At 55.6% G+C, this 18,361-nt stretch overlaps 1 protein-coding gene and 1 long non-coding RNA gene across 2 annotated transcripts in view; one reads left to right on the forward strand and one right to left on the reverse strand.

Moving 5' to 3' along the window:
- Positions 1 to 13,742, reverse strand: part of Lama5 (laminin subunit alpha 5) — a 48,434-nt gene extending 34,692 nt beyond the window's left edge. Inside the window, exons 1-2 of the mRNA XM_076930360.1 lie at positions 13,378 to 13,742; positions 9,183 to 9,335 (exon numbers count right to left, since the gene is read on the reverse strand). Of these exons, the coding sequence (XP_076786475.1) occupies positions 9,183 to 9,335; positions 13,378 to 13,686 (462 nt within the window). The 5' untranslated portion in view covers positions 13,687 to 13,742. The remainder of the gene's footprint in view (positions 1 to 9,182; positions 9,336 to 13,377) is intronic.
- LOC117702821 (uncharacterized) lies at positions 9,549 to 12,460 on the forward strand. Its single transcript, XR_004606106.2, has 3 exons — positions 9,549 to 9,625; positions 11,882 to 11,942; positions 12,287 to 12,460. It is a non-coding gene; the product is annotated as an uncharacterized LOC117702821 (long non-coding RNA).
- Positions 13,743 to 18,361: the final 4,619 nt, after the last annotated feature.

Here is an 18,361-nt window from a genome sequence, read left to right on the forward strand (position 1 = left end):
GGATCTGTGAAGTGTTGGAATTGTTAATTCTAACCCTCAGGGCTTGACAGGGTTCCTCCACAGCTCCGCCAGGCCCAGCCATGAGCTCCCAGCAGTACCTGACAAGCTGTCACAGAACACCTCCTCAACAAACCACCTCTGCCCTGAAGGTCCCAAGGGCCATCCTCTCCTCACAGGCTCCGCCCACCACCCTCTCCAACCACCTTCACTGCCTAACTCTACCAGCTGTGGCCCTCCTCACCTGAAACACCCCAACTTCACTGTCACCACCAATCTTATCTCTGACGTGGGTCACTTGCAGTATCGGGTATACTCAAACTACCTCAGCCCAAGGGTAAGATGATGCAGGAAGTTCCTTATTCATCTGTGTTGAATACTGCCTGTCAGAAATGAAGGCCTTGGGATAAAGGCATTGGGGTGGGCAATTTGCCCGTTTAGCGCCCGGGACTAGGCTGCAACTAACGCTAGAGTACTTCCCAAGAATATATGAAGCCATCCCAAGAAAAACACACCTCACAACACTTCTCATTCTCTCTTGGCCAGCAGCTAGAAGCTCCATTATCACATGCTATCTGTCTGCATGCCCAGCTCAGCCCACAGTGCTGGTGGGCCAGCCTCAGACCCCTCCCCCTAAACGCTTCAGAGCCCAACAGCACCCACTGCAGGCCTGGCCTCTCCTGTGCTGAGGAAGGGGAGGGAGTGGTTTCCACAGCACAAGTCTGAAAGCACCCCACACAGGCCTTAGAGATTATAGCATCCACACGGAAGCTCACAACTGTCTGTAACTCCAAGATCTGACACTCTCATGTAAACATACATGGGGGTAAACACCAATTGCAATTAAAATAAAGGTAAATATGTTTCTAAAAAGAAAGGAAGGAAGGAAGGAAGGAAGGAAAGAAGGAAGGAAAGAAGGAAGGAAAGAAGGAAGGAAGGAAGGAAGGAAGGAAGGAAGGAAGGAAGGAAGGAAGGAAGGAAGGAAGGAAAAGCCTTGGCCTCATGGAGCATGGCTGCCGTGTGCTGCCCCTGAGGGAACACTTCCAGATTTCACCTCAGTGATGCTGATTTCTTCGTAAACAATCATGGCTGGTTTTCCAGCTCCAGCCAGTGAGCATCAGATGTCCCAGGAAAGCAGTTTCCACGTCCGTGGGGCTGGCTTCTCGTTAGCAGAGCTGATTCTTCAGTCCCAGATGACCAGAACCATGGATGCCTTCTTGTGGTTTTTTTTTTTGAAACACAGTTTCTTGGTGTAGCCCTGGCTGTCCTGGAACTTACTCCCTCTGTGGATCAGGCTGACCTTGAACTCACACAAATCCATCCGCCTCCACGTGCTGGGATTAAAGGCATGCGCCACCACGCCAGGCAAAAACCACAGATTCCTAACTCAAAATACCATACACATGACTCCAATGGAGTCTGTGAGGGACTCTCAAACTCCCTCTGAAATCTCACAAGCTGGACCTCCACTGTCCACATGCATCTCAGCATCCTTATCTTCAAAGGTTTCACAACAGTTCATTAAGTATGAGCCCAAAACTCCAAAATTCTCCCACTTCTTCCCACAAAATAAAGACATGAAAAACAACATGGTCAGGTCACCACACCAATGTCCTCTCCCTAGTGCCAGCTTCTCTCTTAGTCTGCTCTCTATCACTGTGCGAAGAAAGAAAGAAAGAAAGAAAGAAAGAAAAGGAAAGGAAAGGAAAACAACACAACTTGGGGAGGAAGGAATTTACTTCATCTTACACCGAAGGAAGCCAAGGCAGAAACCGAAGCAGAGACCAGCACTGCTTCCTTGTTTGCTCCCCCTGGTCTTCCCAGCTTCCCTTCTTAAATAACCTATGCCCACCTGCCTAGGGACAGCACTACCTATAGTGGTCTGGGCCTTTCCACATCAGTCATTAACCAAGAAAATGCCCACAGGCCAATCTGAGGGAGGCAATTCTTTAGCTGAGAATCCTTCTCATGGCTGGGTGGTGGGACATGACTTTAATCCCAGCACTCAGGCAGAGGCAGGTGGATCTGAGTTCACTGCCAGCAAGGTCTACAGAGCTAGCTCCAGGACAGGGAAGACTACTCAGAGACAGACAGAAAGACTGAGACAGATAGACACAGAAACAGAGACAGACAGCAACACAAAGAAACCGACAGACAGACAGACAGACAGACAGACAGACACACACACACACACACACACACACACGGACTGACCGACTCCAGGCAGGCAATGCACCAGGACCCCAGACACAGTTTGAGCTGGCCTTGCTGAGATAAAGGGTTGGAACCAAGCACAGTCACTCTCCCCCCAGGGTAGGGGCACAGGCCTATTCACGGGCTGCCAGTTCTGAGGTCATTGTCCACTTCCCTAATTGGGGGGGGGGGGGGAAGGGAGATACCCCACCCAGCTGGAGGAGGATTCTGGCCTCTTCAGGGACAACTTACTTTGCACCCTGCCTCATGCCATAGCCTCTTGTACCCTGTGGTCCCAAACCAGAGGTCCAGCAGGTCTGGGATTGTATAATGACAGAGGGACCCTTGTGAAGAAGACAGGCCAGGGACAGCAAGAGGGAAACTTAGGCACAACAGACAGGGATGCTGGCTGCCCCTGGGAGCTGGCAGCCTGGGCTTCATGAGTCCCTGGGGCCCACCCCCGCCTTTCCCTGGGCCCGACCCCAGGCTGCACCCTTGCTAGAGGCTCTGGCCTTCCTGTCAGCTGGCCCTGCATTTTTCCCAGCTGAGAGCACTTTTACAAACACTAATTCCAAGCTGCTGATGGGCACAGTAAGGGCTCATGGAAACTTCTAAGCCTGAGTTGGGATGGGATGCACTTAGCCAACCCACCTTCTTCTACCTGTCAAGCTAAGCCTGTCAGATGGTAGCCTGAGTAAGTGTCCTCAAGGTTTTGCTGGCTGCAGACACTGGAGGGCAGGAAGGCTGTGCCCTCCGAACCTCCCATCTGTCTCCAACCTGGTGCCTGCTCCCAGGACTACAGCAGTGCCCGTGCTATGACCCGGGAGGGGCACGGACCCCTGGCTTCGGCCCCTCCCCTGCCACGCCCGCTCCTCTCAGCTGCCAAGGAAGCCTGACCTTTCTGCTGCTGCGCTGCTCTTTGCAGAGGGAAAAAAATGTCTTTTAAAGCAAAAAGCAAACAAGAGCGGCCGGTTATTTTTAAAATTCTTGCTATTCTGGGGCAGGCACGTCTCCAGGGGAGCAGCCGGGGCCAGGCTCTTGGCCCACCATACCCATTTACCCCCAGTCCAGCCAGATCTCACAGGGCCAAGACTCCAAAAGAGGGCTTGTGCCCATAACCCTGCCTGACAGGGCTGGCAGGAGTCCCATGAACCAAGCTGGCCATCCAGGGTGGGAATACAGGGCAGGCTCCAGATTCAAAGAACCATGTGGCCCTATGAAGCCATTTCTCCACCCTAGGGAGAGAGAGAGGTACACGGAGAAGCATTCAATATATAACTCCATGATATGAAGGTTCCAGAGCCCTGTGAGGAGAGATTTGTCTCCTGAGTGGACAGAGGTGGGGCCAGAGGTGGAGCCAAGCCTAGAACCACCTGGCACAAGGGTGGTAAAGAAGGCCAAGGAAAAAGCCAGATGGCAGTTAAGAACTCTGACTGGTCTTTCAAAGGTCCCAGGTTCAAATCCCAGAACCCACACGGCAGCTCTGTGACTCCAAGATCTGACACCCTCACACAGACACACACGCAGACACAAACACCAATGCACATAAAATGAAAAAGGCAAGGGGGGTTGATCTCGGGTTTGGACATTATATATATTGGGGGGGGGGAGAGCTGGCGGGACCTCCCAGGCCCTACGATGTGGGCACGCACAAGGTGACCCTCCTGGCTGGCAACGTTCTAAACGCAGATACCACTTCACCAAGAGGGAGGCTACAACTGGCGTCTCTAGGGAGGGATCAGTGTTCAGTCCTGAGTCTACAGCCTAGTTCTCCCCTGGCCCCAGGGTCTAGGAAGACCCAGGCTGGGTGTAGGTAGAGGGCATCCTGGGCTGAGAGGATCAGCCCATGGTTCTAGTGGAGTGACTCAGCGGGTGGCCGGTGACTCAGCCTGGACCCCGCAGGAAGAAGGCCCATTGCCAATTCCTGGGGACAGGCCAGGGTCCCAGGCGGTGCTGGGTGGAGGCAGGAAGCCCTTCCTAGCCCCAGGCATCCGGCTAATGCCTTGACCACTCCCTCCAGATCACGCCCTAGGGCACCTGGACCTTCTGACCCCTCCAAGACCTTGAGGAGTCCAGTCCAGCCCTCAGTCCATCTTTCTCCACCTCATCTAGAAATCTGCTGCCACTAGACAGAGCTGCCATGATAGGGTGTGCTCTGCTCAGGCTAACAGCTGGGTAAAAAGGCAGAGCCATCCATCCCTTCAACAGACCAGGGAGTCCAGAAACAGGCAATGTGTGGACTCCACCCCAAGAGACAGGGGGTGGGTGGGGAATGGAAAGCCCAGGGAGCCACCAAGCAAGTCCACCATTCAAAATCACGAGTAAAAACAAGTAAAATGGAGCCTGAGTACAGCTGAGTGAAGAGGTGTTTGCACGTGTGAAGACCTGGGCAGACTGCAAGAGTCAACTAATGCAGTGAGAGTGAGGGATGGATGCTGGTGTGGTAGCTCATTGCTGTAATCTTAGCACTCAGGAGGTCAAGGCAAAGGGTTCAAGGTCATCCTTGGCTATTTAAGATGTTCAAGGCCAGCCTGGGCTACCTAACATGGTCAAGGCCAGCCTGGGCTACCTAGCAGGTCTAGCCTGGGCTACCTAGCATGTTCAAGGCCAGCCTGGGCTACCTAGCATGTTCAAGGACAGCCTGGACTACCTAGCAGGTCCAGTCTGGGTACAAGAGATGCTATCAAATAAACATTACAAAAAATAAAAACTATGGTACATGCCAAGAACAGATAGCTGCCTGGGGCCACAGGTGTGTTGTAAATACAGCAGAAAGACTGTAAAAGAAAAGGCAGAGGGGACAAGAGGTTGTCAACTAGGGGGTCCCAGCTAAACAGATGCCAAACAGCCCTCCACACCCCAGCTGGCCCGAGCTCTCGGCCCCTCCTACCTGTGAATCAGCCTGGTCAGGCCAGAAGGTCGAGTGGGGCAGAGGAAGTAGAGTTGATCCCAAGGGGACCCCCCACGGTGGAAACCCAAACAGTTTAGTCTCCACGGAGAGGTGAGCTGAGAGGAGTTTGTTTAAAACCACAGAAAACAGGAAGGCTTTGGGGGCTGTCAGGGCATGGGGGCCCACGGGGGTCAGAGAGGGTGACTTAGGAGTGTGCATCGCTCTATTCAGAGTGCAAAGGGACCACCGTGCGAGAGACAGCAGTAAGTAGCTACTGAGAGCCAGCAAAGGGGCAGCCAGCGTATCCATAGCCCTGGGCTGGGTCCTCTTCTGAGCAGGGGGGAGTGACAAGGGGAAAGGGGTGGATAGGAGGGGGCCCGCAGAGGGCAAAGGGGAGAGGAGAGGTGGGGGAGGGAGTTGGGTAGAGGAGACCTAAAGGGAGGCAGAAGGGGTTGGGGGAGAGGAAGGTAGATTGGGAGGAGTGTACGCAGTGTGAGCATGAAGCAAGCCAGTGAGGGGAAAAGGTGGCTCCCACTCAGGATTGGTCTGAGAACCTGCCTGCACAGACCACTAGTCTACCCTACCCCCCGGAGTCTAGCTCAAGGAGTCAGACTGGCATAGCCCTGCACCTGTCCTGGCCGCTGGACTCTGTAACTTGTAACTTAAGCCTGGCCATGACTACACTTCCTGCCACTTCCCTGGACAACCCAAGCGGTCTCAGGACATTGGCCACATGGCTGTGTGCCCAGCCAGGCCCAGGGAGCCATGCCAGAGGCTTCAGCCTCATGACCACTAGCAAGCAGCCCGAGATCAGCAGGCCTATCCACGGAGCCCCAACCTGAGGGAAGCAAGACAGGGCGAGCCTGCAGGACACCTGACAGTTGATGTGCTACCATGCCGCGCCATGGCTGTCATGGCGAATCATTTTCCCGGTCACAAAGACAAGACAACTTGGGGCAGGGGACAAGATCCAGATCATAAAGCCATCCCTGGGGCAGAGGCCCTTCACCCTACCTTTAACCAGCTTTAACCGGCTCAGCTCTCATCTTTAGTGCCCTCACTGTACCTGCCTAGAGCAGGCTTCTCCGCCCTCAGTGTGCCTTCAGCTCAGGGCCTTTGGGGCTGGGACCTGTGTAGCCTCACACTAGCAGAGAGAATGAAGGCCCTATCAGGAAGGAGACTAACACTCCTCACCTCTTTGAGCAGACCTGGGAAGGGGAGCTGACACTTCAGGTGAAGAGGAACTGTAGCTGATAACTCCGTGTGACTAGGTTTCGGGGTGCATAATGGAGGAAGAGGATGCAGGCCTACACACCCCTGCCTGCTAGGGGGTTGCCATGAGGCCTGTGCCTGGTTCCCTGCCACAGGGTCGGACTCTGGAGAGAGGGTGATGGGAGCAGCAACCTGATTACTGGGCCCCAGAAACTTCCAGATAAACACAAGGAGATAAGAGTCCCCCTTCAACCCTTGGCAAATCAGGCTGGGTTTCAGGAAACTTCCTTTGTCCTCAGCTGAAACCTCTTCCTGGGAACCCTCCCCAACAGAAGAAATCTTTCAAGCTCTAGCAAGTGCCCGGTCTCTCCTAAGTGTCCTTCCAGGTGTCCTGGATGCTCCCAGACAGGTGTCATGGGGACCAGCCCTTCCAAGTTCAGTGCCAGCTTTGGACTCACACACCAGGGCATAAGATCCAGGGCGGCCTAGCAGCCCAGCCCGCCCTCCCTCCCCAGCCTGTAAGGCTCCCTGCCAGCCACCCCCACCCCCTTCTCAGGGCATCCGCTTTCACCAGAACAAAGGCGCCTGGCCAGGCGCTTCCTGATGCTTCCTGAAGGAGCTCCAGCCCAGGGCTAGCGCCTTAGAGGACCTCCCAGGCCTGCAGCACAGAACCCAGGAAGAACTTCCCCAAGAAAAGCTGGAGTCAGTCTGCCTGCCCCAATCCCAGAGCTTCCTGCCCCTGTCATGGCTGGCAGCCATTGGCCCAGTGGTGACAGGGACTGTAGTGGACAGAGAGGAGACTGGCGGTGAGCTCTTCTCAGACATGGCTGGAATGGCTTTCCTTCCCCTGCCTCATGGTAAAACTGAGGCTTAGAGAGACAAGACACCCATGCATGAAGCTCTCTCTTAGCTTAGAACAACCCGAGGCCCAAGGTGCAGACGTGAGGATGGCTCTGGGCCCTGCAGGAGCAGAGTCCACACTTCGTCAGGAAGGCAGTCCACCGCTGTTCCCCTCCCACACAACACTTGGGCATGGTGCCCACCTGCTCTGTAGGCGATCTGAGGTTGCCATGGAGATAGGGCCCCCTCTCCCCAGCTACCCCACTCCTGCCTCCTAAGGTGCAGCCAGGCACAACTGGAGAAGAGCATTGGTACCCCACATCAAGGGGCAATTCACACACATGCCCTCCCACGGGAGCCCCATAGCTATGCCAAAGAAGAAAGTGGCTTTGGGTTCAAGGGGCTCCTGAGACCCACCCCCACCCTGCTCCCAGGCTCTGGGGCATAGAAAGCTGGGAGATCAAGACCAAGCCAGACAGCCCTGGGTCAGCGACCCTTTCCTGTTCTCCTCTACACTGGCTGCAGGAACACAGTTGTGAATCAGCTCCCCTGAAGTTCAAGACCACTTGCTGGCCGGGTGGTGGTGGCGGGGCGGTGGTGGCGCAGGCCTTTAATCCCAGCACTTGGGAGGCAGGCGGATTTCTGAGTTTGAGGCCAGCCTGGTCTACAGAGTGAGTTCCAGGACAGCCAGGGATACACAGAGAAACCCTGTCTCGAAATAAAATAAAACAAACAAACAACCAAAAACAAAAAAAACAAAAATACTTGCTGAGACCCAGTCTGCTCTCCTGTCCACAGACTACCAGATGGGAAGCAGGTACCCTCCCTAGAGGCCTGTCCATTGCACCCTGGCTGTGGAGACCTACCGTACTCTGCCTCACCTCTCATCCCCTCCCACCTCAGGTGGCTGGAGGCACATGGGCCCAGGAAGGAGCAGAGGCCAGCTGTGCTGTGGTAGATATGGAGACACAAGTCTCTGGACTAGCAGAGTGTAAGTGTGTAGGATCAACCGTATAGCCAGTCCCAGCCCTGGCCCTGACCCCAGCCTCAGCCCAACTCCAGCCTCATCTATACACCCCCACTCTGGTTCCAGGGAGCCTCAACATGTCCACCACTCCCACATGGCAGGATCCCAGTGAGTGTCCTGGATTGACACCAGTTCCCCTAGACCCCTAGGCTTCTGCATCATCACTGAGAAACAGCCTGATCACCGTCTTGCCTGAACAAGAGCCTAGAGCAAGAGCCTAGAGGGCCTATGAGGATTCAGACCTGTCAGTGTGGGTTCAGTCACTGATCCCCTGACCTGAAGGTGGTCACCAGAGCACAGGTATCTCAGGAATGTCCATTTCTGCAGACTTCCTCCACATTCCTGCGCCCCTCCTACCTCCACCAGGAATCTCAGAGTAAACACTGGGGAGCCTCTGAGGGAGGGCACCAGGGGCCCTAAGGCAGGTCTGCCACGCCTCCGTGAGACAGGTCTGGTGTGGCCTCTGGTGGTGTCCCCAATTTCCATTTACATCCGGGGACACTGAAGAACAAAGATGCCCACTGTTGGTTGACAGGCAATTCCGCTAGACTCCTCCCAAGGACCTAGCTACCGCTTAAGGCAGCCATTATCTGCCGCCAGGTGTGGGTGACACACTGGGCGGCTGGCCTTATAAAAGGACTGCTTGCTACCCAGCCCCCTTTCTCTCTATTCCCTTGTATTCCCGGCTGGTCTTTCTCTCTTTCCCAGTCTTTCTTTCTGTCTGCCTTCATGGCTCTGCTCCCGTCTGGCTACCTCTACAGGTTCTCACTCCCCCTCCCTTATACCAGGTCCGTGACATGTCTGATTTCTCAGGGGCCATCTTGGCATGGGCCCGCCCGGTACCCCTCCCTCCTGCAATGCCTGCAGCCACATTATATTTTATAACACCCACCCCTGGGCCTTTGCCTGTGCTGGCCCTGCTCCCAGCAGCCCTGCCTGCCCCAGGCTTTGTCTCCCCGGATGGTGACCTCACCAAGCCCATTATTATCTTGTGCCTAAAGCAAGACAAAAAACGAACCCTACCTGGCCAAGGTCCAGTGTGACGTTGACCTCATTGTACTCCAGGCCACGGGACAGGGGTGGGCTCTGCCACCAGCGCTCTGTGCCATCGATGGCGTTGCTCACAGGGTGTGCCTTGTTGCTGTTGGCAGCTGTACAGATGTCACAGTACTGGCCCTGCAGGGAGAGATGGCCAGATAACCAAGGGCTAAGCACCATCTTTCTCTCTACAGCCACCATCCTGTCATATGAACGCCAGGTCCTCTGTTCTCAACCTTGAGATCCTCATCTCTCAGTCAGTCAAGAGGTATAGCTCCATTGCAGGAAGTGTCTGAGGGGACACCGGTGAGAAGATCAAGGCAAGCCTCAATGGGAAAGCAGCTTCAGAGGCCTCTGGGGCAAAGGGAGTAGCAGAGAGCTGGCTACTGGAAAGGCTCTAGGATTGATGCAGTCGAAGAGCAAAGAAGGTAAGATCTCTCCAGCCCTCCCACCTACCACTCTTCCTGGTGGTCACTGCACCACCAGGGAGGTGGTAGTAGGGATGGGAATGGGGTTGACAATATAGCATGGGATGGGGGAGGGGGGTTGACAGTATGGGATGGGGTTGAGAATGGGGGAGGGGGTGTGGACAGTGTGGGATGGGGGATGGGGTTGAGAATGGGGGAGGGGGTGTTGACAGTATGGGATGGGGTTGAGAATGGGGGAGGGGGGTGTTGACAGTATGGGATGGGGGATGGGGTTGATAGTATGGGATGGGGGATGGGGTTGAGAATGGGGGAGGGGGTTGATAGTATGGGATGGGGAGTGGGGTTGAGAATGGGGGAGGGGGTGTGGACAGTATGGATGGGGGATGGGGTTGAGAATGGGGGAGGGGATGTGGACAGTATGGATGGGGGATGATAGGGTTGGTAGTAGGAGTGGGGAGGGATGGAGGGTTGATCCTATGGGGACAGGAATGAGAGTGTAAGAAAGGCAGAGCTATTAGGAAAAAGGATCATCCAGGGAAGAGGTTCCTGGAGGCATCAGACGTCCCCAGCTCCCAGTCTGTGTCTGGAGACACACCTAGCAGTCCAGTACCTCCAGGACTGGGTCTCCAGATGAGAATTAAGCATGTTTTAGGGGTAGGGGTAGAGCTAGAATGTAAATACTCTCCCAAGTGGCAGTGGCAGCAGAGCCTGGGGCTCCCAACTGCCATTTCTGCCCTCTGGGACAAAGCCAAGTCGAGGCACCCTGGGAACCTTGGTGTCCCCATCTGCAGGGTAGGGACAGTGTTGTGCCGAGGAAGATGCCAACCCACGATCACACTCAGGGCCTGGCAACTGCTTCATTCACAGCCTAGCCAACTGCTGAGGCCTGTAGGACATCCCAGCAGAGTCCTGAATGGCTGTTCCTGGTGGGAGAGGGGTGGGGCCATGGATCCGGCCAGGAGAGCACCCACCCCCACCCCCTATACCCCAGGGAAGCCAAACCTGTCCTACACAAAGGCAGCACTGGAAACTTGACAGGGACTGGTGCCCAGAAAGTGACCCTACTCCTCTCAGATTGAGGGGGCAGTATAGATAGAGCTTCTTTCTGATGAGGTTGGAATGTGGGAGAACCCTGCCCTGATTGGGCAGTCTCAGTGGCAACAGGGCCTGCAGCCCAGCTCCTGTGTACACACAGTAGGCTTTCCCGGGAAGTCCAGTTAGCTCCAGACTCTGCCTTATGTGCCCATTCCTAAGGTTGGTGGTGGCTCCCTAAAACCCAGGTGTTGATCTCTGGGGAGCTCCTGCCTGGCAGCCTATAGAGGCTATGGTACTCTCCTGGTCTTGGTTTAGATATCAACCCCTGGGCATTTTTCTAGACCACCCAAGCTGACCTGCACCGGGGCAGGCACTGTCTACGGCCTTATCCCATCATACAAACTATCTGGCTAGTTCTCCTGGGGCCCTGAGAGCTCTTTGGTGTTAGACACACCTTCCTTTGCAGCTCAGAAGAGCTAGGACAATGATGACCCTAAATGAGCCAGTCTGTCAACCCTAAATAATAATCCCTTACCTACAACCTGTGTGGCCTCAGCTCTCAGAGCTACAGAATGGACAGAGTAGGACCCTGAGAGGACCCTGCCCCACCAGCGCCAAGCAGGGTGGAGTAGGCATGCCTCCTAGGGAGGCTTCTTGTGGTCCAGACCACATAGAACATTATCACACTGACCCAGAAGTCAGGCCCAGGCTCAGGGATACAAGGTAGGCCTCTGGGAGACCAAAGGTCCAGGGAAAACAGTGTGTGCCTCCTTCGAGCCAACAGAGAGGGTCTAGAGACTTAGGGAATCACTGTGAGAATCTCCAATCAACCATTCACTGAGCGAGCAGTAAGCCACAAGCACCCTTGGTGGCCTGGATTTCCCCCACTGACCTCTGGCTCACAGCAGACAGGGCTGGAAAACTAGGCTTCCTCCAGCCCCTGCTGCAGAGGGTCCTGCCAGGAACAGAACTAGGAAACATAGGAGCTGATTAGGACTTTCCCTTCCACTGAGTCATGCCCTATGTGAGGCCCACGGAGAGGGCAGGAGAACCAAGCCACTTGCCCAGAGGCCCTGTAGGACTCTCAGGTTCCTACCTGGGTTGCCCGGTCCCTCTTCTGTGGCCATAAAGGGCCCCTGATTCCCTGGGGCCAATCAGTGAGTTTCATGCCTAACCCCCTGCCATTGCTAAAGCAGCTGTTATTTCTACTTTCTCTCCAAGGGGGTGCAGCAGAGATGTGTAACTTCTGACCACCTGGCTGGACCTTTACCACGATAAGGAGGTAAGAACGATTGTGCAGAACCAGATCCATCTGACCCAGCAACCCTCTGAGAAGGCCTGTGCACAGGTAGAGCTGGGAACAGCGGTCCAGGATATGCAAAAGGACTTGAGTTCCCTTCCCAGAGAATAACAATTACTGTGTGAGCAGAGGTAAGGGTCCTGGGAATCCAGCCAGTCCCTCCGGGTCAGGACAGACACCCTACAGAGCCCCCCTCCTGAGACTCAGCTCCCTGATGCTAAATACAGGAGAACAAAGGTTAAGGAGCACCTCACTTCCAACTGCTCCCCCCTCGGGTCCTGCTCCGACTTATAAAGCTTCAAAAACAGGTGTTTGTACTTTTCCAGGCCTCAGGTTCCCTGTCTCTGATGGCCCACATCTGCTCCTGAGACTGCACGGGAACCAGAGTACAGGGAGCCGGGCCCTTCTCAACTCCCCCTCCCCACTTGGAGGCCCAAGGAAGGGCGGAGTGGGCAGGCAACGAGGGTGGTGGCCAGGTGAGCCAGTGAACAGAACTGAATTCTTTCACCACTCCCCTCTTTCTCCACCCCGAGGAATCCCTTTTTAAGCTATTCTTTCCCTCGCCAGCCTCCCTCCAGGAAGGTGCAAGCAGATCCCTAGAGAAGGTAGCTAAAGTTACCGGCCCTTATGGCTCCCAACTCTCTTAGGTCCCTAACATGAGGCAGGAAGGAGTCCTGCGGCGGGACAACTTGGCCCACCTGTAGGCTCAACCTGAAAGGCAGGGCTCCGGAGAGTCTTTCGGCACAGAACCCACATCTCTTGGAAGACTGAAGCCCAGGGACCTTCCACCTGCTGAGCAGGGGGCTGCCCCACGATGGCCCACAGGTGGCAGCGCTCAGTTAAAACTTTGCCTCCCTGCTCTCTCCGCCTCCCTTCGAAGTTCCCAGATCCCAAGCAGAGAAGCTTCAACTTTTGGCTGGGACAGTGAGACCCAACACCAGGAGAAACGGGCGATGGCTTCCGCGCTCATTCCGTTCCCATCCGGGAGGCCAACAGGTTCCAGCCTGTCCCGGGGGAACAAGGAGCTCCCGCCCCCTCCTCACAGTCAGCCGGCACCCGGGCCAAATCCCGCCCTCGCAGGGATCCGGGACGTACGGCTGCCGGGGACTGATCACCGGTCCCCTCCTGCCTAGGTCACCCCCTGCCACCCGAGCTTCACCGGCCCCAGGGGCCCTTGGTCCGCAACTCGGACACTTCATTGGCTCTTCCAAAGGCACGTGCAGTGTCTGCACGAGTTTCGGTGGCCGCGTCAGGGTCCCTCTTAGTCCATCAAAACATGGGACCAGGGAGTCCTGGTGGAGAGTGAGTCGGTACTTAGTCTCCCCAGCACTGGGAGCCCCTACGAGACGGCTGGGTTCCGGCGCTAGGGGTGGAACACCACAGGATGGTGAAACCAGCTCCTCCGCGCCGCACTCACCTGGATTGTCTGGTTGGGATCTCCGCCGGCCACCGGACCCCCAACCAGCTTGCAGTAGAGGTCCTCGGTGGGGCGTGAGGCACTGCGCGTCGGGGCCTCCTCACCGCAGGTCGCGGACGCGGTGATGCGAGCGCCCTCCGCCAGGTTGAAGTAGGGCGGGTGCAGGCTGAAGCCATCGCCCCCGGGAGTGCGCGCCTCGCCTACCAGCGCCAGCCCAGCCAGCAGCAGCAGCGGCAGTGGCGCGGGGCTCCGGGGGCCACGAGCGCCCCGTGCGCTCCCCGCGCAGAGCTGCCCTCCGCGCTTCGCCATTTTCCTGCTGGGGGCTGCGGCTCTAGGGACAGCGCGCGCCGCAGGAGCCCGGCAAGTCTAGTTTGGGGCGGCCAGCCCGGCTGGCCCCGCCTGTCCGAGGACGTCAGGCCCCGCCCAGGCCCGCCCTGGCGCCCGAGCCTTATGCCCCGGAGTGGGGGTTGGGGGAGGGCACAAGAGAGGGGGCGGCCTGGGGACCTTAACCCTTCGGACCCCGGCCAGACCAGCGTCCTGGAAGGGACACCTGCTGGCCGCCGGCCAGGCCGTGGGAACTCGGCGCTACTGAGCCTTTCCTCTTCCCCAGGTCGTGACTTCGATCCCCACGGAGACCCCTTGCTTTTTCCCTGGATGTTCAGGACCCCACACGCCCGGCCTGCCTCTACCCGCCCAGCGGCTCCCCTTTTTGTTTCCCTAACTTCAAACAGGTTTCAGCCACCTGGCGCCTCCGGGTTGCCCTAGCCAGTTTCTCTCTTCCCGGTTGGTGTTTGAATAAACTGTGTGTAGCCTTGGGTGGGGACCCAGAGGGGATGTGATCTGCAAATGGTGGGGGAGGAGGGAAAACCAGACAGGAGAAGACCCCCCCCCACTTCCTCCATTGTTAGGTCGGATTTAGCCCTGTCTACCCATATTGGGTTTAAAACCCCTCTGTAATAGGAGATCAATACAAGAGCAAAGAAATGACGGGCGCCCACCCATGGGCCATGTCCAAGGACGCTCATTGGCCTATAAGATGTCAGCCCGATAGGCTCCTTGGGAAGCTGAGACTTTGGTTAGACATCTTTGAAGCAAGCCGTGCCTCTAGCTCTGTGTTTCTGGGGTACAGTGGGCTCCAGTTGATCTGCCAGGCTCTGAGTTGCCAACACTGAAGGTCCTAGAGGCTTAGCTAAGATGATTGTGTACCTCATTTCTGCTTCAGCCACAGCCGCTGACTGGATCGCCTCCCCTTGGATTTTAGGACCAAACAGGAAAGCCCCGTGTAGGGGTCAGACTCAGTTTTTGGGTAGGACTCTCATCTTGCTGGGCTTTCTGGATAATTCCAAGGGTCCGAGTGAGTTCCTGAAACACTGCCATCATGTCCTGACCCGGTTCTGACCCGTAGATGTAAGTAAAGGTCGAACCACTTTCCTGCCCTCCTGACTATCCCCAGCCTCCTACAAATCTTAAACCCCAAGGGGCTGGGAGGACCCCAGTCTCAATTGAAAAGCCGAGGTCAAGACAAGCTGCCCTCCCTGGATCCTTCCACTTTCCCTCCCTGGAATTCCTCTATAACCTCACTATTAGTTTCCCACCTGGGGGAGGGCAAGGCAGCCGCTTCCCTTTGCTTCGAGGGCTTGGTGTGGGGGAGGGGCTGGCTCCAGAGAGGGCGGGAGACAGGGAGGAATCTGGAATTCAGTAGAGTAGGCTCAGAAGCTGATTTATGACCCCGTGAGGCACAGCTGGGGCAGTAGCAGGTTCCCAGATGGCTGGCCCCACCCTACTACTGCCTAGAGGTCCACCGTACCCATCAGGAAGCCATTCCGGTTCCCACCCCCATCCCCTTTAGCAGCTGGGGGTCCTAATAGCCAGAGGCTGAGAGATACATTACTAAAGGGTCTGACCTCCGGGCTTGACAGCCTGCTGACTTCACGTGAGTTTCTTGAGGGTCTAGAGGGCAAAGGTTATGCCAGGACTCCTCTGAGCCCCCTAGTGGCCAGGCAGGGTGTATTTTGGATTGGTCCCGGAGGACCGGCCAGTGGAAGACAGGGGCAGATGCTAAGAACCTGCTGAGTCAGCCCAGCAGCCAGCACCCAGAGGGTTAACCCCAAGCTAGCTACTTCCCAGCAGACAGCTGCCCCAAGAGCAACTGGTGGCTGTCGGGCGGGTGATGCGGGTGGGCAGAGGACTCTGTGGCACAGCACCCGTGAGGTGTCCACACACTACCCTGTGGCAGCTGGTCTGCCTGGGCCAGGAGGGAGCAGCTGGATCTGGAGCTAGGGAAAGGAGCAAGAGGAGATATCCCACGAGGGTGGGGTACAAGGGTGGTTTTCTCTGCCCACTCACCTCTGTACCCATACCCTGCCGACCAGGTCTGGCTTCCAGTATTCACTACAGTGAGCCGGTATCTTCCTTTTGCTTCCTTTGACCACACTGCCAATTTCCTTCCTTGTGGATGGAGAAACTGAGGTCACGTGGATGGGTGTAGTCAATGGCACATCGTTCTAAAGTGAGGAGTTAAATTAGCTACTACTGTTCTCAGACATGCCTTTTGGGATCTTTTGGGTACCAGTTCTCAAAGCTGACCCCTTTCTTCTGACAATCCAGACAACATCGGAGGGGCCCATCCTGTGGGAGAGGGTGCCTAGTGTAGAATGAGGTAAGGAGTAAGCTGGCCAAGAGAGTGATGTGTGTCAGAAACGGTCCTTACTAAGGCCCAGGCTCAGAGGAAGGCTGCAGCTTGTTGGGGAAGAAGTCTGGCATAGTTTCTCCCTGACCTGGCATAGGCTTTGTTCCAACACCATTCCCGGGCTACAGGTCAGCCCCTAAGCCACCCAACCTGGAGATAGCTGCTGCTGCAAACAAAACCCTACATGAGCTGCCCCACTCAACCCTAGAAGCCCACCTTGGGAGCCGCCCAGAGGACAGAGGATGCCCTCAAGCATGTCACTAGGTTTCACAAGCAACAGTAGACAGGCCCCAGGTCCCAGTGTTCAGGTGGCTGCCACACCCTCATAGAGAGCTGGCTCTAACTGCCTCTTGTTTAGACAAGCCAGGAAGAGGGTCTAGTTCCAAGGCCCAGGATGTGCGCCTCTGCAAGAACATGCTTTGAAGAAAAAGCAGTATGGAAACCATATTCCCTTTCTCAGGCTGCTCTGAGGCCCTTTCAGAGAGCTGATGGTAGAACCTCTGTCCCTGCCCATGGAAAGCAGCCAGGAGCCAGCAGCAGGGCTGATTCTGGCAGCTGCTGTCAGCAAGATCCAGCTCTGTCCTCCAAAGATTCAGACTGGACAGATGCCAAAGGGAGTCGCAGCCCTGAGAGGCTGACATCAGGATGTCGTAAACCCAAAGGACAGCGTCTGGCCCCTGTTGGCCACTGCTTGGCAGAATAGCACATCGTGTCCCTCCATCAGCACTGACTTTGAGACAGAGCTGGGAAGCTTGGTAAGCAGGGGGTTACCAGGCATAGTATCCTGAGACCCCTCCCCCAGGCTTGGAGAACCCTGTTGCAAGGCCAGCTATCTGATCTAACTTCTCAAAAGTCTCCTGGCTCCTGTACCCGAAAGGATGGGGCTTGGGGGGGGGGGGTCTAAAACGGGACCTGGAAACAAGCAGGGATTTTTCCCTTCATGATTCTTTAGAACCTTCAGACCCAGGCACCATGGAGATAATATATATGTTTGTGTGTGTGTGGTGTGTGTGTGTGTGTGTGTGTGTGTGTGTGTGTGTGTGTGTAAACCTGCATACAGTATACTGTCTCATTTCCACAGGAGAAACCTAAGAAACCTAAGGGTCCAAGCAGATCTATTACCTCTATAGGCAATGGGTTCCCAGCCCAGAGCCCTCTGTAACCACTGCAAGCCTAACCCAAAGCAGTCATTGCCCATGGGTGGAGCCTGATGGGGGGGTGGCGGTTGGGGTGGGGGTGATTAGGTTCCTGAAGAGTGAGTACCTGTGAGAAGTGAGAACCTGAAGAGTGGTTCAGGTTCCCAGGCTTTACACAGGGCTCCTCGAGGTTTCTCTCACTACCCAGCTTCTCTTCTCTGTGGTTGGGATGAAGGTGTAACTTTAGCTGGATGCCCTGCAGATGCCTTGGGGCATGCTTAGAACAGGTTCACAACCTAGGGAGGTCTCCATGAAGTAGTTAATTTGATGGTCAAGAATTCACAGTCCAACCCCGGGCAGTGGTGGCACACACCTTTAATCCCAGTACTTGGGAGGCAGAGGCAGGCAGATTTCTGAGTTCGAGGCCAGCCTGGTCTACAGAGTGAGTTCCAGGACAGCCAGGACTACACAGAGAAACCCTGTCTCAAAAAACCAAAATAAATAAATAAATATAAAACAAGAAGATTCAGGGTCCAATTTTGACACTTCCTAACCTTGGTTAATTTATTGAGTTGGGAGGGCTATCAGCAGATAGGATGAGGTACCTAGAGCCCAGTGAGTAATGGATCAGGTCCTGGGGTTCCCCTGCTCCGAACCCTGGCAGTTCTTAAAGGAAAATTGTAGAAGTTTTGAGGAAGATCTGGCTCCCAAAGAGACCCCCTCCCTCATACTACACCACGATTATTTTTCTGTAGATCCAGCCACTTCCCAGCCTGGAATGGGGGATGGGGCATCTCAGGAACTGGAATGAGGGGCCTCCCAGAAGTATCCTTGCCAGAGTATATATAGACACACCTCTACCTGCCTGCTTGTGCAAGAGGCCCAGCCTGAGAGGCAGGTCAGGTCCTTCAAGGCACACCAGCTTCCTGAGAAGGAATAGACAGTAGGCCTAGGAAAGAAAGGGGCCTGTCCCAACATGGTGAGTCTGCCCCTAGGGAACTACCAGGTAGAGAAAGCACCAAGGGGTCTCCTGGCACCTGACTGAGATAAAAGATTCAGGATCTGTTGCCTTCCCCACCCCACCCCCACCACCTCCCAGACAGTACCCTGAGAAGCCTGAGGCTCAAACCTGTATGAAGAGAACAAGAGGGGACACAAT

This window comes from Arvicanthis niloticus, chromosome 2 (genome assembly GCF_011762505.2).
Source record: "Arvicanthis niloticus isolate mArvNil1 chromosome 2, mArvNil1.pat.X, whole genome shotgun sequence".
NCBI lineage: Eukaryota > Metazoa > Chordata > Mammalia > Rodentia > Muridae > Arvicanthis > Arvicanthis niloticus.